The 26,065-nt window shown below is 41.1% G+C and overlaps 1 protein-coding gene across 2 annotated transcripts in view; it reads left to right on the plus strand.

The window, feature by feature from the left end:
* The window catches only part of erbin (erbb2 interacting protein), a 51,907-nt gene that overhangs the window by 17,448 nt on the left and 8,394 nt on the right, over window positions 1–26,065 (plus strand). For both annotated transcript variants that reach the window (XM_056404071.1, XM_056404072.1), the window contains exons 3-20: window positions 9,054–9,248; window positions 9,478–9,595; window positions 11,246–11,324; window positions 11,473–11,562; window positions 12,727–12,783; window positions 14,901–14,964; window positions 15,341–15,415; window positions 16,186–16,330; window positions 17,098–17,170; window positions 19,240–19,369; window positions 19,559–19,674; window positions 20,537–20,606; window positions 22,341–22,440; window positions 24,416–24,537; window positions 25,026–25,199; window positions 25,325–25,498; window positions 25,618–25,735; window positions 25,829–26,012. In XM_056404071.1, the coding sequence (XP_056260046.1) occupies window positions 9,063–9,248; window positions 9,478–9,595; window positions 11,246–11,324; window positions 11,473–11,562; window positions 12,727–12,783; window positions 14,901–14,964; window positions 15,341–15,415; window positions 16,186–16,330; window positions 17,098–17,170; window positions 19,240–19,369; window positions 19,559–19,674; window positions 20,537–20,606; window positions 22,341–22,440; window positions 24,416–24,537; window positions 25,026–25,199; window positions 25,325–25,498; window positions 25,618–25,735; window positions 25,829–26,012 (2,075 nt within the window). In that variant the 5' untranslated portion in view covers window positions 9,054–9,062. The remainder of the gene's footprint in view (window positions 1–9,053; window positions 9,249–9,477; window positions 9,596–11,245; window positions 11,325–11,472; window positions 11,563–12,726; window positions 12,784–14,900; window positions 14,965–15,340; window positions 15,416–16,185; window positions 16,331–17,097; window positions 17,171–19,239; window positions 19,370–19,558; window positions 19,675–20,536; window positions 20,607–22,340; window positions 22,441–24,415; window positions 24,538–25,025; window positions 25,200–25,324; window positions 25,499–25,617; window positions 25,736–25,828; window positions 26,013–26,065) is intronic.

The raw sequence follows: 26,065 nt of genomic DNA on the forward strand, positions 1-26,065 counted from the left end.
GTTATACTCTCCATAACCTGCAGGGTTTAACATTCATGCTCATTTGACATGTGTAAGGCATTGCAATGCGGCTAGACCACATTCTGTAGTGGTGGCAAAGTGTGTAAAGCTGCTCTTTCACTTTCCCCCTGCATTAAAAATGTCTCTATCCTTTCATTAGCTTTGGAAATGGTTTTCCACCTTTCTAAATGGCATAAAATATGAATGTGCACTTGGTGTGTCCCTGTTTCTTTTTCAGCTCTTATCATGCGGAGTAATGACTGAGAAGCCAGACACAAGCGACTGCTGCTGGGGTTTAAATTAATGTTACCAAGAGAAGCTTGTTTGTGAGCTCGGGGGCTAAAGCTAGCCGTTTTTGGCTTTCTGTGTACTGGGATAGTGGGATGGTGATGTTACCTTTTTCAAATAGTGGAAAAGGTTCGTTGTGTTTCCTGTGTTGTTGTTTTTCCCTTGTTGTGATCCTGTACACGTCAGCTATGTAATCCTGTTGCCGCAGCCTAATAGGGTGATTACACAGAGGGTTGACCCAAATTCAGAACAGATACATGTATTGAAAATTACTCGTTCTTAATTAATCTTCTTAATCATTAGTTTGGGATTTTTCTTTTTTTTCCCCCCTCATAATGAGAGAGTCAGTGTTACCTATGTGATAGCTCAGTGACATGTTCACTGGAATATGTTCAAGCTCCATTTCACTTGAGATTATTATCAGTCAGTTGCTCAACTGTCACTGTATGTAACTCTTCTACAATATCCCTGAAGCAACCTCTTTTATATACCACTCAGCAACATTATATATATGTTATATTATTGAGCTTTAGTGGCATTTTCATTAAAGGGACTGTTAAACCACTAAATTATGATAGATCAATACAGAATGTAATGGAAAGGCTTGAATCTACCCATTGAAGAAGTTTTATTTTCAACTGTCTCTTTGATGCCACCTAGGACAACAGTTACACTTTCCGACGACTGACTTATCTCACAACATTGTTTGTGCGACAAACACAAAGCCGCAACACTTGCTCCAACACAAACATCAACATTTTAAACAAACAGCCAAGTGGACTTAACCAGGCTGGGGGTGGTGTAGCTGTGCGTCATGGTGTGTCGGAGCACTGCATCTTTAAACGGAGCATTTTGATGGTCAATACTGGGTATTGTAGGAATTGATAGCAGCTTGACGGTCAGCAGATTTTCCTCTGAATACTGAGTGCATTTGAATTCTTCCTCAAGGACAACAGTATTCTGTGCTTTGAGCTTCTCGTTGCTTTTAATGTGCTCAGTTTAATAATGCTAGACAAAGAAAAACAACTGCTAAGTGTCTCGGTGATAAAGAAACTCTTCAAATAATATGCATGAAGTTTTTCTAGAGCTTCAGCGTTTAGTTCTTTTACATATGTATGAGGCACGGTGGCCTTGTGCTGCTACAAAACAGTTTTGTCCTACATTTTTTCAAAGACGTTAAATGGCAAAGTCTTGCATCACCAATTCAGATATAGAAGAATGTGTGTAGGTTCCATGTAAATGTTCAGATAGATGCATGTTATGATGAATTCAGTCTATTGGAGCCAGTCTGTGAAGAGGAGAAAATTGGGAAGATGCTGTAAAAGGCACTTTGTCTTTGTCACAGATCGGATTACTTGCCCTCATTTCACCATGAATTCAAAGAAAACAATCATGGTTTTGTTTTCTAGAGTCATGCAAGACCACTGAGACCTAAGCTGGTGAGAACCAAAACCAGAGGGAGAGTGAAACTGGAACTTCAGGTTCCACTAAGCTGCAAACCCCCGCCACAGATACTGATGACAGGGTTGTCTTTCTGCCTTTTTCAGCTGTAATTCCAGCTAAAGTTTCCTGTTGCTTCGGTTTTGTATTCATTGATTGCTTCCTATGTTTAGTTATCGAGCCCAGTCATTGGGTTGTCGACTGCCAGCAGTGGTAAAATAAAAACGAAGGCATGGGAATGCGTGTAAACTGTGGCGGGGAATAGTAGATTTTGAGAGCATGGACTTGAGAGACATGGATCTTTGTGTCTTACTCAGTTGCTGAACTGTTGTCCTGTTAGCTCAGTATCCAACTGCATTATTGAGAAGCAGCAGTTCTCCTGTTGTGCCAGCTGAAGTTGAATGTGATGCTGTTAATGAGGCACCCAGAGGAAAGACATTACCGCAGCCTGTGTTGCACACTGCTCTCCAGTATATTCATCCACCCGTCTACGTGACTACACGGATAAATTATTTCTCGAATGTACTTAAAATATGTGATTAAAGAGGCTTCTTTTAAAATAAAAATGAGTTGAGTTGCAACAGTTCGTGGATAATATCATTAAAAAGTGTTTTTGGAGGGAGGGCAACTTTTCAACTAAGACCTGTCAAGTCTCAGTTTGTCATAGGGCAACAATTATTAGTCAGCACTTATGTCTCCTGTGTGAAATCTTAATTGTGCTTCGTCATTCTGCACTTTTATCTATTGGCAAGCACTGAATGTACTTTTGAGAACTGAACAAATCTCAGATCAGCCTGAGATGACTGCAAATTGAAACTCTATAAAGATAGAGTTGTGTTTGCAGGTTGCATTCCACAGCAGCGTGGTATCTTAGTCTGCATTCATGTTAAAATACACTTGAACTGTAGGAAACCTAGAGCTTGTGTAACATGACATTTGATTATGTATTAAACAAGAAAATGATTAGTTTGTCATTTGAACTTCTCTCTCTAAACTGGTTTTTGGTTTGTCTGTAAATAGTAAAGGGGATCTCCATGGTCAAGTACATGATCCCATATGAAGGGAGTTCAAGTTACAGCTACAGTCTAGCACACTGTATAAGCCCACTCCGCCCTGCTTTGAGGAAGTGACTTGAAGTCTTTCCTCTTCCTTCGCAGACAGAGCCAGTTCGAGCGTATCCCACAGGCTCTTGCAGGCTGTTGTGCCTTCTTGTACATTGTTTTTTGACGCCATAATCTCCAATATAAAATTTCAGCTGCGACCCAGCAATCCTGTAACAGTCCACTGCAATCTGGATCAAAAGCTCCTTTCATAAGGCGAGAGCTAGCCCACACTAATCACATTCTGCTATATCAACCAGACGAGTGCTATTTGCTATAAATAACACAAACTGCTTGCTTGCCGTCAGATGCTGCACTTGCATTTCCGCTTAACCCATTAAACACATGTGCACACAGACACAACACTAATGAGCCCTCCCGGACCTATTTTGAGTGTTGGTTTGCTAATTCAATATTTCCATTATGTTTACGTCTAGTCTGTTATTTTATGTGTACTGCTCAATGAGGTAGACTAGATTGGAATTGGACCTTTTGAAGCAGAGACACATTAGAAACTACTAATTTGTTCTGAACACATTCTGCTGATTGGCCACAGTGGAAGGACTGACTGACCTTTGGGAAACACACACACACACACACACACACACACACACACACACACACACACCTTAAGCATGAAATGGAGTATAGTCTAATTATCTCCATCTGTTTCTGAATTTACTTTCAATAACATTTCTTTCACTTTGACCACATCTTGTGGAGCTGTCTTTACAGCTCCTCTGTGTTTTATCAGTCAATGACTTTGACATAAACAGTGAAGCAAGCTCAGCTGTGTGTGTGTGTGTGTGTGTGTGTGTGTGTGTGTGTGTGTGTGTGTGTGTGTGTGTGTGTGTGTGTGTGTGTGTGTGTGTGTGTGTGTTGTGTGTATGACTTTAGGGGTCGGAGAGCTGATTCTACCCTTGACCGTAGTCTCTATAGCAACAGCACCGACCCAGGAGGCACTTAAGTTACAGGGAGAGGGTTGCGACGGGGAAGTGGTTTCCTGGCTCTCACTGGGAGAATAAAGTGGGAATCTGTGACTGGCTTGCCCTCTGGACTATTTCATTCACTGTTGCACAGAGGGAGCCCCAAACATCACTGGCAGGCTGCAGAGTCACATGTGCACTCATTTTGAAATTTCTGAATAAATACAGCCAGTGTTTTTTTTTTGTTTTTTTTTTTGTTTGTTTGTTTGTTTGTTTTTTTTATAGATGTCGGACGATTTCAGGCCAAGCTCTTACTAGCACGCTGATTTAAGTTTTAAGTAAATGTGCTGCTTAAATAAGTAGGCTAAGAAAGAAAATCTCAGCTGAGAGCTTAACATGTCTGGAAATCTCTGTTTGCATGTCTTGAACTTCCTCAGTTCAAAAGTCAAGAGCTGTTGGTGGACTAAAGCTGGGTGAGTGTAAGCAGTCATCATTCCAGTAACATGTAGGTCAGTGGATAAGCCTATCTATGTTGTAGGCAGTGCGGTTCTCATTACTACGCTGCCCTCCAGATTACTCTAGGGGGGCTTCAGCCGGACAGACAGACAGACAGGCAGCACAGTCCTGCCACAGTTATCCAGCCCATTTCACTCTCTCTTTATTTTCCTTCTGGGGTAAACTTTCTTGTAGAACAAAGTAAAAACAACACATTAATGGCACAATAGAACCATAATAAAGGATGTCATAAAGGAGGTAGGAGACAGATGTACAATAACACTACTGCAGTACTTCCCTCTATCATCTGCCTATGGAGGGAAAGCTGCAATTGTGCAGCAGTGTATAACAGTGTTTTATGCATCATGCAAATGTAACTGGGCTTATGCGTGGTTATAAAATAATGTCTATACGTGTATCTGTTGATTTGTGTGCTGGGTATCGCAAATCTCTGACCTACTGAGAGCAGCTGAACTTCCTCCTATAAAGGTTGTTTATTTTTTTGAAGGACTGTGTTTTCAAATTGGCAAGGTATCTGACTCATAAGCTTATCATTCAAGGTCCACCAGTTATCTTACTTGGCACTTTGACAACATTGTGCAAGATGATTATTTTTTTTTTTTTATGTCAACAAAGTATCTGAAAACACCAAACCAACAATGTGTTTGTTCATCTCTTGATGCTTTTTGACTTCCCTGCTCTCAACCCTGAGCCTTTTTGTTTCTGCTGTAGACAATAAATCATTATATAAGTGTGTATATATATATGTAGTTTAAATTTTTTTGAAAAGCGCTTAATGACTTCCTAAAACAACTTCTTAGCAAATATAAATAAAACAGGAGTAAAGCTGTAAACTTTAGTAAATTTTGGGATATTTTCAGCTGTGGATTCATACAATGAGTATTTATCTGCATCAATTTTAAAATATCTGCAGTGCCTATGTTGATTCTAATGAAGAAGCGTGTCACCCAAAGGTGTGACTCATTGTGCTCATGTATTTTAAAGTCATTGGACAACAATGGAGCTCTATGGCACAGAGGAATGGGACCCATCAGATTCTAGATACACAAACAATACTTGTTAGTAGCATCAGTTCATTGTTGGGTATTTTTATAGGATTTGTTGACAATGAGAAAACGTTGCAAAAAACAGGTAAACAACGCGCCAGCACTACCAGCACTTTGGTTTATGACCAGATATTCAAAACTAATGACACTCCCATCAGCCTTGGGTGTGTTTTGTTAAGTCCTGATTAGCAAATGATAAAATGCTTATGTGCTTGAGATGGTGAACATGATAAACACTGTGCCTGCTCACCATCAGTGTGTAAGGATCATTGTGAATACAGACTCTTAGGCCATGGTCAGACCTGACATTAACATTTGTACATCTCCAGTGACCACTTGTGATCTGATCTCACTTCCCTGCTCTGCATGCAAATAAACACGTACATGATCCCTTTTTGCAAAGACCAAATGTGTTGTTGTTTTTAGCCAGCGACAGACAGACGGTCTGTTGTCAGTGTATTTGTGAGAGAGACAGCGACAGGCAGAGAGAGAGAGAGAGAGAGAGAGAGAGAGCGAGCAGGGCAAGGAGGGGCTGAACGAATCAATGCACTGCCACAGCTCTACAATGAAATAAGAGACTGCCTCAAATAAATCAATGTATGGCAAACACTGAGAAGTGTAAAAATATTTTCAGTTCATTGATGGAACTGTGGCGGCACAAATCAGACTGTGGCAGAGGACAAAAGTTGAGTAGGCGGTCCTTCAGTGTGGCCCAGGACACATTTGCATTCACACACAAGAATGTTGCCTCATGCGGCTCAGACCGCCTCTGAATGCAGTCTGAGTGATCGGATCTTAAATACGTCCTCAATGCGTCTTGGGTGCTTTCACACCTGTACTCGGAGACGTGATGGGATCACCCAAGTCGCATGTTAATGGCAGGTCTGAACTGCTCTGTTCTGTAATGTAGCCGACATTCAGATTCTTTGATCATTTACCGTTCGTCTCCTTCCTGTTTTGCTCTTACTGCTCTCCCCTGAGTCTTTCAAACTATATACAAATCTCCCCACGATGTTTCTCATGACCCTTAATCTGTTATTGCCCCTTAATTGCTTTTTCTCACATACCTCAAAATAATCCACAACTACCCCATTCTCCGTTAACCCATGTCACACTCCCTCTTCTTCCAGTCCTCCCCCTCCTCCCACTCTGCATATCATGCGTCATCCATACACTCAGTGCTCATTACTTGGGGTGAATGGAGCCAAGCCCTCTGTCATCCCCTCTGGTGATAGACCAGATTACTCAGTGTATTTATACATGAGCTGCCTGCTGCTATAGCACAGTGTGTGTGGGAGGCTGACAACCTCTTGGTTGTGAATACTTCATGTGAGTGTGGGCGTGTACATACAGGCGCCCATTTTCAATGAGGTTTAGATAGCGGGATGGCTGACCCGTCCTCCTTTTGAGTCAACTTTGGACACATTTGAAGTTCGTTCAGTTTTTTTAAGGTCCGTGACTCATCAGGTCATATTTTGAGTACAATACAAAAATACTCACACCTACTTTGCATGGTCCAGAGAAAGCATCTCCACGCACACACAAACATTTGTACATCTGATGACAAAGACACTGGGATGTATACGGTTAACCAGATTTCACAGAGGAGAATGACTGGCATAGTTACTTGTAGCAACTGGTCACACAAACTGTTTGGGTGTGACTGATGCTGAGGGTCATGGCTACCACACTTCCAGTCTGGATCTGCAGTGAGTGAAGGACTTGGAGATTATGTGCTGCAGCGGCGCTCAGATTAAGACGAGGGGGAGGAAAAGTCACATTCTCTACATGGTCCACAGAACAAAGCCTCTGTTGACCAGAGCACATGCCATAGTGGATACTGTACTTGGTGAAAACCTGCATGTTGACCCTGAAACTCCAGCTATAAAAATCATAGCAAGTTTAAAGGACAGGTTTACAACTCCCTTTCCATCCGCCCTGTAAGCTTTCTCCAACCAGCTTGAAAGCTGAAAAGATTTTCTGGCTTCATTATGTCATTATTTTGCAGTAGAGAGAGTTTTGGATAAAACCAGTCAAGGACATGGATTTCCAAAACGATGGCTGATTCATGGCCTACTTCTTTTTGCATTTTTATCCCCAGCTTCAACCCAAATGAGGCTACAGCCCACGATATTGAAAAGCTTTTCATTCTGCATACCTATGGAAATTTTAGAAGTGGAAAACAGCTTTTCCCACAAGTGAAAGTGAAATGTGAAACTAAAAATGTACATTTTATATCGGGCTCCACTGGGATGCTATTTCTTTTTTAGTAAAACCTTTAAAAGCACATACAATTCATAGGCCTGTTAGTTGTCTTTTTGTTGTCGGATGTGTTGAGCATTAATTCACTGAATGATGACTCATTGTCAATGATCATCTGTAATCTATTTGCAAATATAAGAACAGCACAAAGCTTTGCATGAAATAATAAGATGGAGTGTGCATGATGCAACCCACGCCTGTTTTGAAAGGCCCTTTTCTACAGAAGTGCCTCTGGACTGAAGAGCAATTATAAATCTACTGATACTGTTGGAAAGCTTTCACGCTGTGAATGCTTCACACCGTGGTCTCTTTTTAACCGAATTCACTTCTCCAAAAACACAACGGTTGAACATTTTTAATTGATGAGTGAGGCCATGTTAAGGGCATTTGTTATTCACTTATTTCCACCTTATGGCAGTTTATTCACCACTTCCATTGTGGAGATTTGCAGACGAACAGTGTTGACTGGTGGCAGGAGCGCAGGCTTCATAAATCTTTCCATAAAACTTAAACTTATTAGAATTAAACCACTCCAACACTTCAAGTCCAGCTGAAAGTAAACACAATAAGTAGTCCCTGTAAAAAAAAAAAAGAAAGAATCTGGACAGTTTTATAGAGAGATGAGCTAATATTACCACTGCTTTTCTAAAATGTCTGAGACGGTGTTGCAGCAGTCTGGTGAGCTACAGAGTAAAGTGTTATGACTAATAATCATATCAGATTAAGACCATGGTTGACAAATACTGAAATTTCCCTTTGTTATAGAAGGACCTGGGGTTTTGCAGATGTTCTCACACCAAAGGCTGTTGGATCAGATCCCCTTTCTAAGTGTCTGATTGTTTTCAATCGCCATCCTAAAACAACCTTGTTGTTGTGAAACAGAATAGATTTCTGATAGTTCAATGTAAAAAAAAAAAAAAATAGATAAATAAAAAAATAATGTTGCATGGCCACAGTCATTTAACTGATGGGAGTTTTATGCCTCCTCTTTTGTTGACCCTGCTGCCGCCTGTTTTGCCAAGGGGCTGTTCTCACAGTCATCATCACTGAAAAACATGTCCACATGTAGTTTTGACTGAGTGGAGGCATTTTTCCAAACTGAATGTGTGACTTCATCATTTCTTTCTCATCAGCGCATGAGTCATTGCTCTCCATGTGCTTGTGGACACAGACTGCTGACAGTGATCCGTCTCCGCAAAACAACATTTATGTTCTGTTCTGACAGTTCAGACTGAAGTCACATGCTCATGGATCAGATGCATAGATCAGATGTCAAAATCTGTGTGGGTGTTTTAAATTAGTGTTTATTTTTAAACTGCACTAAAACATTACTGATGTGTTACATAGGAGGGATAAAACATTGTGAATCTGTACACTTGAAGCTGAAATGTGAAAGTAGCACTGTACGTAAGCCCACCTCCTCGGCTCCTCTTAATCCTCTACTCCCTTTACATATCTCTGTTTTCCCTCTCCAGGGACTGAGGATGTCCAAGCGGAGCTTGTTTGTTCGTCTGGTGCCATGCCGCTGCTTGCGGGGTGAGGAGGAGACGGTAACATCGCTGGACTACTCCCACTGCAGCCTGGAGACTGTTCCTAAGGAGATCTTTAGCTTTGAGAAGACCCTGCAGGAACTCTACCTCGATGCCAACCAGATCGAGGAACTGCCTAAAGTAAGACACACATAGTTATGTATATGAGGCGTTACTCGTGAGGCCACTAAATATAAACTCAATGCATGTCTAACTTGTTTTTCTCTTATGAAAAGCTTGGATTGTTGACTTCATTCATATTCATTTTCAAAGAGGAGCCTTTGAAGAATATTTAAACATCTAATATTATACTGTATATTCTTGTCCAGCAGTACACAAACAACTGTTATCTCTTCTCTGTCTCCACCAGCAACTGTTTAACTGCCAGTTACTACACCGACTGAGCATGCCAGATAATGACCTGACGGTGTTGCCGGCAGCCATCGCAAACCTCATCAATCTCAGGGAGCTGGATGTCAGCAAAAACAGTAAGCAAACGTGCCCACTTATTTTCCTTCACATCTTTATCTTGTCTTCAGTCTGTCACTCAGGTTAGAAGTGTTTTTCGCTGGCACTCTGAGTGACACGTTTAAAGCTGCTCATCAGATCGTGTTGCTGAGATCTGAAAACTGACCACAGCCTCTGGTGCAGTCACCTGTGAAGTTCAAAGGTGTTACTTGCCTTGTTGTCCTTGTGTTGTCTTGACTACAAAAAAGAGGAAAAAGAAGACTGCCAGCAAAGAGTTGCCGTGTATGGATTGCTTTGAAAGATATTCTGTGGTAAAATGCTACAGCATGTTTCATTTACCACGATACGTCACAAGGCTGCATGATTCAAAATCCCTGATGTGATGGATAAAAGAAGTGGACAAGCTCAGACCTGCATCGCACTAGACACTATCCTCATGGTGCATTGTCGTAGCAGGGACAACACGGAGCTGGATGAGGCTGTTTTTTGAGCTGATTCTCAGGCCAACTATGAGAATATCTGTACAAAGTGTGACATTTACCTCTTTGATGATGAAACACTCACACGGGAGAATACGATTAAGAGGTTCGTCCTTTTAATTTTTGCCTGTTTGATGAAAACTTTCCACTGTCAGTGTTGCTCTAGTTTTAAATTCAGAACAAAAAGCAGCTGCAGAGTTTAAGTGTCTGACGCTCTGACAGTTCTAATAACCAGCTGCACATATGATCAATCAGGTGACTGTGCTATTTTTAATTTTTCTCAGTACTTTCATAACATCCTGTTGCATATTCTTTGCAAAGGGTTTTTTAGCTCCAAACATGTCAGTACTTAGACGTCAACCTGTCTGACATTTTCTTTGAGCTTCCCACATGGATGTCAAGCACTACAAGCCCAACCTGTTAACAGTGCAGGTTGCTGTATAAGATGGTTGATCATCACTATGTGACCTTAAAGCTTAGCAGAGCTGTAGAGGAGTATGCCTGCTCAGCAAAGGCTATAGAAAGGTTAAAAAGGTAATTCTAACATAAATGAGTGAGTGCAGAGACGGCCTAAGATTAAACAAATGGTGAAGGATGTGGTGGTGTTTTCATGAACCAGAGCTTTATGTGCCATGCCGACATTAAAAGTAGCTTATCCTTCTTCGCGAAGCACTCTGTGCTAAGTGTTGTGGACACAAAACAAAGTGGGTAGAAATAAACCTTGAGACTGGGTCACATCCTCTTTCTCGCAGTTTGCACATTGTGGATGTTTCATGAGAACTCGCAGACGGTCGCTCAGTGATCTTTTATTTTTTTTCTTCTTCCTCTCCTCTTTTATTATGTCACCTTAAGCGCTGTTCTCATGGTGGTTGTTTAGAGAGGAAAGGTGCAGAGCCTCTCTTAATGTACCTCGAGCACACCGACTTTCAGGCAGAGAGCCTTCCTGCTTGTCCTTACAATCAGCGGAGTACTCACAAACCACCTGTGTTTAACATTCACAAAGCTCCTCCTGCTAAACACCAGCGGGACGCATTATCCCTCATCTTTTTGCTTCTGACAGGAGTCATTTGTTTTGTGCCGGTGGCAATAAGACGGGTGAGATGTACGGCATTGCAGATGTTTAATCTGTGTTGTGTAGTTTGGGCTATTTTTAAACCACTTACTGTAACGTTGCTTGGCATTTCTCTGCAGGTATCCAGGAGTTTCCAGAAAACATCAAGAACTGCAAAGTCCTAGCTATTGTAGAAGCCAGCGTGAATCCCATTTCCAAGTGAGTACAGCACACCCTTATGTAATAGCTTTTAAAACTACATTTTGGTTTTGATGTTACATATGTATTTATTTTTGAGTTTCAGTGTTTTGGCCTTGCAGTAGCTTTATCAGGCTTCGTGTGAGTGATGTGATTCCTGTGTTGTCAGGCTCCCTGAAGGCTTCACCCAGCTCCTGAGTCTGACGCAGCTCTACCTGAATGATGCCTTTCTGGAGTTCTTACCCGCCAGCTTTGGCAGGTCAGTTTGTTCTCTGGTTTGGATCAAGATGAGACTGTTTCTAACACAAAAAAAGAAAAAAGAAGCTAAAGTACAAACTGTACACTCAGGCTTTACTGTTCAATGTTGACTGTGTTACGAAGTGTGTGTTTGGTATGAAGCCAGATGCAGTAGTTCAGTGGGTCATGACGCCGACACGACTGTGACTATAATGTTAGGAACACAAGAAGAACATTTTACTATTTCTATGAGATAAAAATGTTCTAAAGGCATCCATTAAAATCCTCTGGTCTTCCTTCAATGAAAGGTCAGAAATTTCAAAACATATCAGACATGTGACAGGATGACGGGTTTGATAAGGTTAGACCAGCCACAGAGATTTCCTCTCATTGCCTAATCTACAGTGCAGCTGGGTGTTGACAAAATATTGATTATGACATAAGACTAGCTTATGCCATCTCTACATCATAGTAATTACATTGATGTTAAGCTATTTGGACACAAAGTGAATTTCTATCCGTCAGTATCACTCAGTCCTTGCTTACAGTAAAAATGAAGTATTTACAGTTTATGAAAGCATATATATTGTAGGCCACCCCCACTGCTGAGGTAGATGTTTTACCAGATAACCATATTGTATTAAATGCTGTTATTTATTCAATAAATAGTATTGTTTTAGTGTTTTATCATTTTTAAGAATTAAGATGCGGCTCCTTTTCTTAAAAGCTAAACAGGTTATTTAATCAAACCACTGTAATTAGTCAGGTTTTTATTGTTTGTGGTTAACACGGCAGCTGGTGTCGAGTCGTCTGATTACACAAAACATGTGACATGAGGTTCCCATGTGGGTGTTAGTCCCACAGGCCTATTTCCTCTCACTAACACTTCTCTTCTACTTTCTGTATGGTCACCCTACTTTAGTACAAGAGATAATTACACCAGAGCCTTTGTTTGTTGAGTTAAATGTCATGGAGTTTGACATCATGGCTGGTTTGTAGCAGATAAACCTGCAAAATGCTGAAGAATAAATGTTAAAATGAAATAACTAACTAACAGGCAGATAGTTAGTCAAGTAATTCATATAAATATAGTTACTACAGTATGAAGATCAGATGTTGGACTGTCATTTGTTGTCAGTTGTTGCATTGCTTAATGTTGTTGATTGGCTTTTCTACTTGGTTGCAGGTTGACTAAATTACAGATCTTGGAGCTGAGGGAGAACCAGTTAAAGATGCTGCCAAAGTAAGTGGTTTTTACTTCCCATGTTTTCAGAATGAAAGAGCCGTGTCTCTGCGAGTGTCATGTTTGCGTCCTGAAGCGAGTCACGCATTTTTATCCTTCCTTCCTTCCTTCCTTCCTTCCTCGCTGTTTCCCTCCTCTCACAACCCCAGCAACGTCTCTGCTGTGTCCTCCATCCTGCCTCTTTTTTCCCTCCTCTAGATTCACTCCCCACACCTCTAACTGTAGTATTAAATTCCACTGGGTTACATAAGAGCCCCCTTTACTTGGCTGCTTGCTGTGACAGGTTTTATAATCCTCTTCTGAGACAGCGGTGAGGGTTATTTCACCATTTGAGAAGGTTAGAGTGCCACTGGGAGACTAAACGTCCCACGAATATTTGAGAAAGCTCCAGGTGACTGGCGGGGGAGCTACTTTCTTTCTGTCGTCACTCATGCTTCACTTGCTGTATCATTCCATTTCAAAACTACGTTTCCCCATTTGCCTTTTTTGTCCTTCCTGCCTCTGGCTGAGCTTCCTTTTGTTATCTCACTCACTTTTCCTTTTTCTTATTTTTCACCGGCTGACTGACGGGCCAGTCGTGTATAAAGAGCAGTGCAGTGCTGAGGCTCAGAGCGGATCCTCTCTTCTGGCTGTGTTTATGTGACAGAGGCCAGACCTGTTAAAGGCTGGAGCCCTGACAAAGAAAAGGACTAATTATCGGGAACGTTGCCAGAGCAACACACAAGCATTTCAGAGATGTAAACAAATGTGTGCGTGCACAAAGGGGGTGCAGGAAAGTCTTTTCAGAGCGTCCACATAGAAAGAGCAGCCTCTTCTCTCTCGGTGCACAGACACACACCAAGCACATGCATAAACCAAATGTTTATCTGTATTTTAAAGAAGGCTGCTGTGTTCCTCACAACTTGGGGTCATAAGCCACAGTGTTTGTTTTTTTTGTTTTGTTTTTTTTTTTACTGATGAACTCACGTTCTACACGAGCCAGCACAGCTCATTCTCACCCCTCTCAGCTCGCACGGGGGTCTCTGGTGTTCTTGCCAAAGATGGCTAATGCTCGAGCACATCGACGTGATTCATGTTTTCATATATCGCACCAAGCACAAAAAAGAATTAACCACTGGGCTTAAATCACATTTATAATTTGCGCCATATGGCTGAGATTCTTATTTTATGAGGAGGAGTGGTGTTGCTGGGCCTCTGCTCTCTTATCCTGCGCTGAATCTCATGCATGGTTCATCCCCGCTGTGGAAGTAACATCATATCTGTTCCCAAACAGAACGCAGAACATCTCTTTTTCATCTCCACTCGTGGTCTCATGCGTTGGTTTGTGTTTAGGATTATTTTTTTTTAAACTTTGTGATTCACTCTTCAGGAAATTTTGGATTTGAAACATTCTCCTTATCATCTTAAACTAATTTGTGTTTCACAATTCTTTATCACGCCAGAGTTATATCATTTAATCACCTGACCCTGTCATATTTTATGAAGAGAAACATCTTTCAATCAAGGACACTGAAGCAGTGGACTGTGTGTTTTATTTTACTCCTGCAGATCTTTAACTCTCGCTGTTTGAGACTTTTGTGTGTGTGGGTGTGATGTCAGTTCAAAAGCAGAGTTGTGAATGTTTTGTGATATTTTAAGTTCCCCAGTAGATTGTGAGGAATGGAAGCATGATGCTCATTCTCTATTGTGACTCGAGCCTTTAAGAGTCTTTCAACTCTACTTTTCTGTCACTGGTGATGATTTAAATACAATAAACAGTTGAATAGTCCTGGTTTTTATCTGCTTGTTTACAGTGTAGCAGAGAATGTGAGACTGTGACCTGAATGCAGAGAGAAAATTCTAGAGCAAGGCTTAGGGCTAGCATACGTCACATTTTCCATTATTCAAAGCATATTTCTGTCACGCCTGAGCTTTAAATGGTATTTATTTCCTCATAAAATTATTCAGTGAGAGGAACAAAGACAGAGCATGTATGCTACCCAAAATATAACCCAGAAATTCACAGATAATCTGAAAAAAAAGAAGAAAGTTTCTTTCTCCCTTTTATCAAAAGGATGCAGTTTAGTTTTTTTTTTTTTTTTGATGTCTCACTCCCTGTTTGTCCTTTGTGTCTACAGGAGCATTCAGAAACTCACGCAGCTGGAGAGGTTGGACCTGGGGAGTAATGAGTTCACTGAAATGGTGAGTATCTGTCAGTCGGTCTGTCAGCGCCCAGGGCTCTCTGCCTCTCTGGTGGTGACCTCACCTCCTCCTTCCTTAATCTGCTCCCTCTCCTTCTCCTTCATTTTTAGGTGCACAAACAATAAGTGCTCATTCTAATTTCTCTGCGAGATAACGTTGTTATTGCACAATAATTAAAGTGGAAAAAAATAAATTGCTTCACGGTTAATTTTTATCTTGTTTATGAGTTAAGGTGTTGTCTCTACCCAGCAGGCCCTCTCTGTCACACACACACACACACACACACACACACACACACACACACACAAACACACCCTTAAACACTCAGACACACGTCCCAATCACTTAACCTCCTTTCTCCTCTTCACATGTGAAGCCTGAGGTGCTGGAGCAGCTGACTGGAATCAAGGAGCTGTGGATGGACGGGAACAGACTGACGTTTTTACCTGGGGTATAATTTACAGTCATGCTCCATGCTCGCATACTTTCATTGCTTACTCTCCCCCTTGAAAATAATCCTGAGATTATTTCCTGTGATTTTCAAACTAAAGTGTCTGTTTAAATCTTCATCAAAACAAACCACAGTCACTTTACATCATACTTTCAGCTCGCTGAAAAAAACAGCGGTGGAGGAGCTGCAGTTTAGTGATTCTCCTGCTGGATGAGCACAATTAGACATTTTTACAGAGGAAAAAAAAAAAAGAAGACTTTTGGATTTGCAGATGCCCCAGGACTGCTTTACAAAAATATCTGCAGCTGTTAAGTTATTACTTTCTTTGAACATAATTAATTTATAATGATGCTTTGATAGTCTGAATGTGTTACATGAGATTCATTTTTCATCCAAATGACTGGCTTGTTTGTAAGTGGGTCATAATTAAAGCATTAGTTCTGCTGCCAGCCTTTGAATAGCATCAGCTGTAATCACAGTCTGGCCTTTAATAAGTGACGGCGTCCGTGAAGCATATAAAGCAAAAACTGAACACAGCCACTGTTTTCCTTTTTATATAATTTTCCATTCAAAAAAAAAAAAAATGGAAAACACAACTTAAGCTTAACATCACGTCTGTGATTCTCCTACCTGAGAGGAAGTTACTTTACCTCTCAGCCGGGGACGATTTTACATATTGTTTCCAACCAATACTATTGTGTAATCATCGGCATAAATGAATACTGAGATATCAGTGATAATTCTGTGTGTGTCCCGTTTGATTGATCCAGATGCTTGGGATGCTAAAACAGCTGGTTTACCTGGACGTGTCCAAGAACAACCTGGAAATGGTGGACGAGCAGATCTGCGGCTGTGAGAGTCTGCAGGACCTCCTGCTCTCCAACAATGCCCTCACACAGCTGCCCGGCTCCATCGGTGAAGACTACAACACACACACACACACACACACACACACACACAAACGCGCGTGCGTTTTTCATTCCTGTGTATTATAATGATCTAATTCCCACAGATGACTTGACAATGTTTTTCCTGTGTAGCTCAAATGCATTTTCATAACTCTCCACCAACTTTCTACAGTCACACTGACAGAAATCATCACAGAAGAGGATACAATTACAATTTTTCTCAAGTTATAATATAGTCTCAGTAGTGCCACGAGATGCTTAATTTTAACCAAAGGATTCTCAAAATTATTCCACAAGTTCGGTTATAGAACAAATGAAAATGCAGCTACATCTCATTACTGCTGCTTTCTGATTTTAATTTCTTACTTCTCAGATACTGGGGAGTTTTTATTAGTTCCTTTTGGCCTCACTGATCAATGGAACTTGAGAGTGAGAGGAAACTTGGATCAGATTTACATATAAACTATGGACTAACCAAACTGATAATATGGATATGGATCTTTTGGGGAGAATGGTGATGTTCATGAGTTAAGACCAGATGAATAAAATCTTGTGATAAAATCAGAGGAGTCCAGATGGACAGCGCTGTAGAAGTCAGGGTTGATTACTACAGAACTGATAACTGTATTGACGATAGCATGAATTAATCCAATTAACAGCTGTAATTGATATTCCTCTTTGTGGTGCAACAGCAAGTGATAATCAATGACTGCCCTGAGCTGCTGCATCTCTCTAATTCCCTGTGTTCCTCTGTCTCTCTAACTCTTTCTTTAGGCTCACTGAAGAAGCTGACCGCGCTGAAGGTGGATGAGAACCAGCTGATGTACTTGCCAGACTCTGTTGGAGGGTGAGCGTTACAGCAGTCGCTTTAATATCAGCAGAATAACGACTGAGATCAGTGGATTATTTTCATCTGCCGTCCACTGATCGCATGAAACGTCTGTCAGATATTTCCCATTTAACATAATGCGTTCCGATGCTTTATTTGTCTTGGTCCAATGCTGATGATATTGAATTACCAATAACGGCTATGATTGCGAAGTCTGAATGACAATAATGAAAAGTCACGGTTCTTAGTCTGTCACATTGATTTATGGAAACAGTTTGAGGTTTGCTTTATTGGGTAATCTTTGCCCTGATGACCCGCCGATGCAATACTGACAGATTCAATCAGCTGTGGGTGTTCTCAGACTGATGCTGTCTGCAGCAGACAGGTAAACCTCGCAGTCAACAGCTGCTGAGGCTATAGTGGGCGAGGCAGGTCGACATGTTGACCCTCCATCTACTCTAAATCATTGTTGTCTAGCACAAAGATTAGACTTCAATTTAATCCATCTATATTTTGGTTTTTTTTTGTTTTGTTTTGTTTTGTTTTTTTAAATCAGTTCACTTCCACAGAAATGACAGAAACAAATCTGCATCAACTGACAGTTACTTTTACAGCTGTGCAGTTTTATTTCTAATTCATTGTTTCCAAACACCGTCAATTATCCCTTATGTTAGAGAGTGTCTCCTTGTGTACTTTGACACAGATTATGTGACAAAGCCTATGGTTTAGTTTAATCCCATGCAAGGATTTTAGCTTAAGCAAGCTGATTTCTTTCTTTTTTTTTTCATTTATACGCAGCTGATTTTATTCCGCACAGTGTTGCTGCACTGTGTTGCTCGTCCGTGGTCTGTATACCCCCTACGGCAGGTACGGGGTCAAATCCGGTGTTTTGGAGTTTGATGGTGCTATAACACAATAGCTCTCCCACAGGTCAGGCTCCCTTCGCATTCATCTGAATCCCCAGAGTGCATTTGCATTTTTCATTCAGCAGAAAGCCCCAGCTGCACTGCACTTCTCGGTCACCACGAGCTCTGTTTAAAAACCTTACTGTTTTTAAATGACGTCCATAAAGCTTTTAAGACGCATCCGCTTTGGTGTAAATGTCTTTAAGCATTTCGCTGATACTGTAAGATGTTGTCACGCTAACTGGTCTGAACCAAAGTTGATCTGAGTTCTGTGTTTGAACACGAACTTAACCCCTTCTTGTCAGTGTATTGGGAGGTTTTGTGTAGTTGGTTTATAGTATATTTGCCTGCGTAGGAAATGGTTATATTGAAATGTTGCCCATGTTTTTTGTAGAGAAATAAAGAAACATTTCACAATCTCATGATGCCCCTGTGATGCCACCTTGTTTGACGGACTAGGAGATCTTATTTTACCATGTTGGCATCCCATATCTGTGATATAGTGTTTACGTCAAGGCAAGTTTCTTTGTTTGGAACATTTCATACACAAAAGCAATTCAAAGTACATTTTACATTAAAAAATGTAAAAGAAAAGCATAAAAACATTAAAATTCATAATTTTAGAGGAAATTAAAGAGTGTCATAAATACAGGAAAGATAAAGATGCTCCTGACGAGTGTCTAAGGTTCTGTTAAAGGTAGTGCAGAATATGAAAGTCTTAAACCCAGATTCGAAGGTGGTCAAAGTTGGTGCAAGTCTGTTATCCTCTGGAAGTTTGTTCCAGCTCTGAGAGTGCTGCTTCTCCACGTTTAGTTTACACTCTGGGAACAGTTGCAGCCTCTGCCTGATGACCTGAGAAGCCAAGAGGCCCAGACAGTCAGTGATGTATTTTGCTCCTAAGCCACTGAAAGATTTATAGGCTCTATATTCTATAAACTCTGTTCTCTGAAACACTAGACACCAGTGAAAAGACCTCAGGCCTGATGTGTTGTGTTCAGTTTTCTTGATCTTTGTCAGGACTCTATCAGTAGCATTGTGAATGAGCTGAAGTTGCTCAGACCATTACAGATATCGCACCAGGTATGAATGAAAAGTATAAAAGTATATGAACAGTGTATCCAGCACTTGCACCACATGGTTAAAGTCCTCCTCTCTTTCTCCTCTGACTTCCTGTTGTCTCAGGCTGACATCTCTGGAGGAGCTGGACTGCAGTTTCAATGAGATTGAAGCCTTGCCTTCCTCCGTTGGCCAGTGTGTCTGCATGCGCACCTTTGCTGCAGATCACAACTTCCTCACCCAGCTTCCCCCTGAGGTAGAGCATGCACACTAAAGTATATTTGTGGATGTGTGTGTGTGTGTGTGTGTGTGTGTGTGTGTGTGTGTGTGTGTGTGTGTGTGTGTGTGTGTGTGTGTGTGTGTGTGTGTGTGTGTGTGTGTGTGTGTGTGTGTGTTGAGTGGTGCATCATGTCAGCCTGGTTTTCTCGGTTTCCTCCCCCCACAGATGGGCAACTGGAAGAATGCAACTGTGCTGTTTCTACATTCCAACAAGCTGGAGTCTTTGCCTGAGGAGATGGGTGACATGCAGAAGCTCAAGGTCATCAATCTTAGCAACAACAAGTGAGTCTGGATTGACAGTGTGCATGCATAATGAAGGTCAAGTGCAGGGACAAAATACTGATTTTTTTATTTATATATATATATATTTTGGATTATTTTACTATTCTAAAAATCATTTTCATTTTCTGAGCAAAAAATTCAAATTGATCTCCAGCTCCACATTCTCAGGTTTTTCTCCGTTTTATATCCTTATAATTTGAATCAGTTTGAGATTGTTCCATTGGTCAGAGAGAACAAGACATTTAAAGATGTCGCCATGTGGTGTTGGATGATCAGCTGATTTAATCACAAAATAAAAAATATTCTGTTCTCGCAGTTCTTTTCTCTGCCGTTTTTGATGGGTATTCCTGAGGTTTCATTTTGAACTGTGTACATTGGTGAAAACAAATGAATGTCTTAGTTTCATTCTTGCAAGAAGACACACACACACATACACACACACACATACACACATACTCTGAAATATTACTTACTAATTACAACGTCATGAGTGAATGATCTTAATTCTGGCCAGATTGAAAATGGGTTTGGAAACTAAAGCCTGATTGAGGTTTTAATCAGGGGTTTTCCATTCCTCCTGTCTGCTCTGTGCCAAGTACACTGAATAACTTTGGCCACCTCCCCACAGCACTGACTGTTTTTTGTTTTTTTGGGTTTTTTTTTTTTTTTTTTTAAATGAAATAAAAATGAAATATAGCTGCACACTAGCTTTATAGTGGGCCCTTGTAGATTAAATTCTGCTCACACAAGGAATTTGATATAGACTAAAATAAAATACATAACACGGGAATGATATAGAAACGTGCTTTAGGTTTGTGAGCCTTTTAGTTTGCTGAGTACCTGTGTTTTTGTTCCACTGCAGGTTGAAGAATCTTCCTTACAGTTTCACTAAACTGAACCAGATGACTGCAATGTGGCTGTCTGAAAATCAGGTAAGATCACATGTATTATGAATAAAACACAAAAGGTGCTACTGGGTTCAGAGCTGTGAGACAACTGTCCGTGCTATAGAGACTGTAATTTAAGCGGGTTTACGTGACTGGCCACTGCATTAAGGTATAAATTAATCTACCTAAGTCAAATAGCTCACAGGAAAACACATTAAAAATGCAGCAAACCACTTCCAGGAGGACATTTGATCGAAACGTGCCAAATGGCATCGCAGGTCGGATGGTGAAACCCTAAACTCTACATCTTCAAAGTGTGGGAGGATCCTAATGAATGTCATGACCGTAGTAAATGTTTAAGGGCTTACAGTATGGTGTTGTAGATGAGCCTGTTAAGCCTGTCAAAGTGGTATGACACAAACCTGAATGATGAGGTCTGTTTATGAGATAAGGCAGCAGCAGCTAGTCGGAAGTAAGGCGGACTTAAATGAGAGATCAGGGTACTTGAAATTTGGACATCTGCCTCGGCCTATGCGGCCCTCAACCGGACACAAGATAAGACTAACTGAAGTGGAAATGTCTGAGTGTGGTCAGCTCGTGTGTGAGGAAGTGTGTTGGAGTCCTACTTTGTTAAAGCAGTGTAGCTTTGCATGGGAAAGGAATTGTGGAACTACTTATAACAAGCTTAGCAGAGGGGTTTTTATGTGTGCAAAGGAAAAGTGAGGTTGGAGAAGACTGCATTGCTGCAGTGTGTTTGTGTTTCCAAGCTTATAAATATTTCTAAATTACAGTCTGTTGATTCTTACTGCATTATACAAATCAATTATTCATGCCTTTTTCTCATCCTGGCTGGACTATTGTAGGTCTCTGTTCGAATGTCTAAACAAATTGTCACAGAAAAACTGCAGCTCTATGAGACTGCTGCAGAAAAACTGCTGTTCAGATCAGCTGTGGAGCCCACATCTCCCCTGTCCTGGCCTCAGGTCAGCTGCCTCTTGAATACTGAATAAAATTTTTCTTATCACTTACGAGGCTCTCCACAGTCAGTCTTTTTGAATTCTTAACAGGATGCTGCACAGGCAAGGCTTTAGGGTCATATAACCAGGGCTTTACGGCTGTGCTTTTGTCTCCAGGCTCGTGAATCAGCTTTCATATAAACATGAGATCTATCAAGGTGGCTGTTTTTAATTTTCTCTGAAATCTTATTTGTACAAACAGTTCTTTTACAGAGGTTTTTGGGGCATTATAGTGTGTGAGGATGGTCATTTCCTTCAATTTTACAGACTTGTTAAAAACTTTGTGACACCATAAAGGTGCTATATAATTTAGCTTTACTTACTGGGTGTCAGGAGCCCAGCACGTGTCGTGTCAGCAGGGCAGAAATTAAACCCAAAAGAGGCAACAGGCACTGAGACACAAGGAGCAGGTGCTACATTTGTGACGGGGCCTACGGGACACTGATGGGGCTTCGACAAGGAATGGATGATGGGAAGAGACGCCCTGATGTACTTAAGTAACGTCCCAGTCGAAGCAGATTAGAAGGAAAGAAACTCCGTTCTGAATAACTGTGGGGATTTTGGAGGAAACATCATTCGGTGCATCTTGGGATGTGTTTTTCCCTCCATCGTCTTTTGCGTGATGTCGACCAGTTTACTTGCCACGCAGGAGCGAGGCACAGAGAGAGAACACCGGGACACTCTTTCTACACTGAGGGTCGTGAAAGTGAAAGTCCTGCTGATTGCAGTTAGCACACGCAAACCTACTTTTTGTCTCCCGCAGTCAAAGCCGCTGATCCCTCTCCAGAAAGAGGAGGATCCAGAGACACACAAAACCGTGCTGACTAACTACATGTTCCCGCAGCAAACCAGGACTGAGGACTGTGAGTACTGTGCACTCAACAAGACTTAATTTCTCTTTTATATTCTCCCATGATTCATCTGACAGACGCTCAAACTGCAAATGTTTCTGACCTGTTTTCATTAATCAGTTCTTAGCAGTAAAGCTGGGTATTAAAGACTGGGGCTCGTTAATTAATCAGTGCTACCAAGCAGTCATTTAACTCATACAACTTTACTTGTATGACTCATATGAGCACAATTTATAAGATAAAACAAAGGTTGGGGAAGGTGACGGTACATATCCAGCTTGAAAATAAAAAAGTTGAATAAAATAAGTCACTAAGATCAAATTTTTAGGTAAAATAAATGAATTTGAATTTTGATGTAAGATTCTCAGGCCTCACCATGACTACAGCTACCATCTGATTCATAGCAGTCCTACAGGTGACCTGCAGGGATCCCTGAATCCATATTTGATGAGGGTCGTCGTTACCTGAGACCAAGGCTGCAGAAGAAACACTAGTCTCCTTCGCTTGTCAAGCAGCTGTTATTTTGGTTTGGTTTCCTGTTGCACCAGACAGCTTGCACTGACCCTGATGCAGCTCAGCTTCAGAGTAATTAGCGGTTCAAGATCTGCATGCTTGAACTGCTGAGATGGTTGAGAGTCAGCTGCTTGATTTTTAAGATAATGTTGCACCACCACAAAGGTGACTGTAGTTCTCACCTCTATTTGCTCTCTGCCAGTCATCTGCTTTGTACCATTTTCCATAGTACTTAGTGGTAATTTCTCCAAAAGAGCTTTATCTGTTTCCTTGTCCTTTTCCTGAGAAGCTGGAATAAGTCATGACCTGACTGCCATTATTATGTTTTACTACACGTTGATATGGAGAGTACACACGAGGTGACTCATATTATCCACTGCAAATTCACAATCTGGTGTGTGGTGTTAAAGTTGTAGACAACCACTTCTTGATATGATCTAAGTTTAGCTGATGTCGGCTTAGAATTAGAAATTAGAAATCTAAAAGTAAGATCACCTTATCAGAATTTAGTTGCATGATGGTGAGATTCTCTGTCTGTAGGATGTAATGATATCTAGTTCTAGTTTCAAGTGATTTAGACTAATGAAAACATAAGTATGAATATTATTCTACCAAGAGATCCCCCTTGATCTTAGACACTGGTCCTTTAAATATATACATACAGAGATAAAGAGCATTTTAACACAGGAAACCACACTGACTGATTTGCACTCTAGAGCTTGAAGGACTAGCTTTTAATTACGGTGTACAAACGTGTGTGTGCAAACATGAGAAAATGACATCAACTTTGAAAAAAAAACAGAAGGGCATGTATTTGCAATGATACTCTTGGTCAAGTTTCAAATTGGTTGCACCAGTTGCCACAGACATGACAGACACAACAGAGAGAGCAGAGCAGCAATGCAAGATGCAATTGCAGAGTCTCAGGAAAGCAGCAATATTAGAACCACAACCATCATGATGTCATTTTCACAGCATTCTCGCTTCTTCCTTACCAACGCGTTAAAGTCACACAGGAGTGATAGCGAAGGCGTGAGATGGAGCCAAGTAAATTTGTTGCGCAAGTACTGTACTTTTTATGTTTTTGCTTTACTGGTGAGCAATAAATTTGCCGTTTTACATTTTATAATTTAGCTGGATTGTCAGATTGAAGAACAGGGTCAAGCATTTCAAAATACAGTTCCTTTTTGTTTTTTGTTTTTTTTAAATACTATTTCATTTGAAAGCAGTTTATGAGAACAACACTTCCAAGAGCTCAAAGGGGTTAACTTCAGAATTTCAAGTTCCTCACACACAACTCTTTCTATTTATTGGCAGGCAGTCATGTTGTCTTTGCACCACCTTGTGGTCAAAGTCAGATTTGCATGAACTGAACTCAGTGGGGATGACTTACAAAGCCTTAATTAAAAGCTAAGAAATTATTCACATCCTGATTTCTGCTTCTTTCTTCTTCTTTTTTTTTTTTCTTACACAGACATTCCCAACTCTGACTCTGAGAGCTTCAATCCGACTCTCTGGGAGGAACAACGCAAGCACCGAGCTCAGGTGGCCTTTGAGTGCGACGAGGACAAGGATGAGAGAGAAACACCCCCAAGGGTTAGTGTCCCACATTTGTCACTGTTCACATAATTGGGAAAGGAAAATGACTGTGGTGACATGATTTACCACAGCTGCAAGGGCCATTAAAGCAGAGTTAGGCAACAACCTTCACTTTGTTGTAGCTGTTTTCACATAAAAGGTCCCTCATGTCCCATTTTCTGCAACTTTTTTTTGTAGTAAAACATTGTTGGAGGTCATAGGAGATCTTTACTCGCCGAATTTGACAGATGGCTCTAAGCATAAAACTCTCTAAGCATAAAACTAAAGTTTCTTAAAACATTCATCCTTAGTGCCAGTTTATCTCGGGGAAATGTTTCTGTGTGATATTGAATGCACGTCATGCACATCGCTCTCCACGCAGCTCCCATTGAACACTCACTTGTTGTCCAGACCTAGTGGGGAAAATCATCTCTTCAAACTAACATTTCACCACTCCCCGCGCCGTCACATTATTTTTGATTTGAAGTCTGCTTGTATTCCTCCAGGAGGGAAACCTGAAGCGCTACCCCACACCGTACCCAGACGAGCTGAAGAACATGGTGAAGACCGCCCAGTCTGTGGCTCACAGGCTGAAGGAGGATGAGTCAAGTGACGAGTCGGGGAAAGATCCAAAACCGATCGAGAGGAACCATATTGGAGTGCAGGACGTGGGTGTTAAGGTAAGGACGTGGGTGTTTTTGTTCACCTCACTTGAGTTCCTTTTTAATAAAACACATTTTCTACATCCAAGTGAAGGAATATTTTTTAATACAATATCTTGACCTCCTGGACTGTGGTTGCGCAGGTGATAGAGGCGCCTTGCCCCAACGGTATGCCGTCAGACAAGGAGCGCCAAGTATCCGCCCACAATCCCTCTGCACTGGAATCAAAAGACACCTCAGACACGTCTTACAGCTCCCAAAGAGTCCCACTCAAATCCTCAGAGGGCTCCATGATGAACCATGAGGACACACTGGAGGTTCGCAAATAATTAGCCCTCAAAATTATTAGGAGTTCTCACAATATAAAGTAAAGCAAGAATGTAATAAACCTTTATCTGAAAAATGCAGCTTTAAGAAAATGATTGTTTTTCTTCAGGATTCTGAGGAGCTGTCGGATGAAGAGGAGGAGATGAAAATTGCAGAAATGAGACCGCCTCTTATTGAGATCTCCATCAACCAGCCTAAAGTAGTGACTTTAAGTAAGGACAAAAAAGGTAAAGATTTTGTTGTCACTGACATGTAGTATTTGAAGTGGACAACTGATATTGTGGCGATACCGTACACTCACTGATATTTCTCATGAACAGATGATGGGAAAGACGCAGACTCTCTGCTGGATGACACAGTGGCCAACAGCAACCAGAACAACAGTAACTGTTCATCACCGTCCCGCATGTCCGACTCAGTGTCTCTGACCACTGACAGCAGTCAGGACAACTCTCTGTGCACCCCCGAGAGAGAGGCAAAAATGCCCTTCCTCCCAAAAAGCCGGTAGGTATCCTTCTTCAGCATGTTGAACACGGAGTAATAAAGAAGACTCTTCT

This window comes from Seriola aureovittata, chromosome 18, assembly GCF_021018895.1.
Source record: "Seriola aureovittata isolate HTS-2021-v1 ecotype China chromosome 18, ASM2101889v1, whole genome shotgun sequence".
NCBI lineage: Eukaryota > Metazoa > Chordata > Actinopteri > Carangiformes > Carangidae > Seriola > Seriola aureovittata.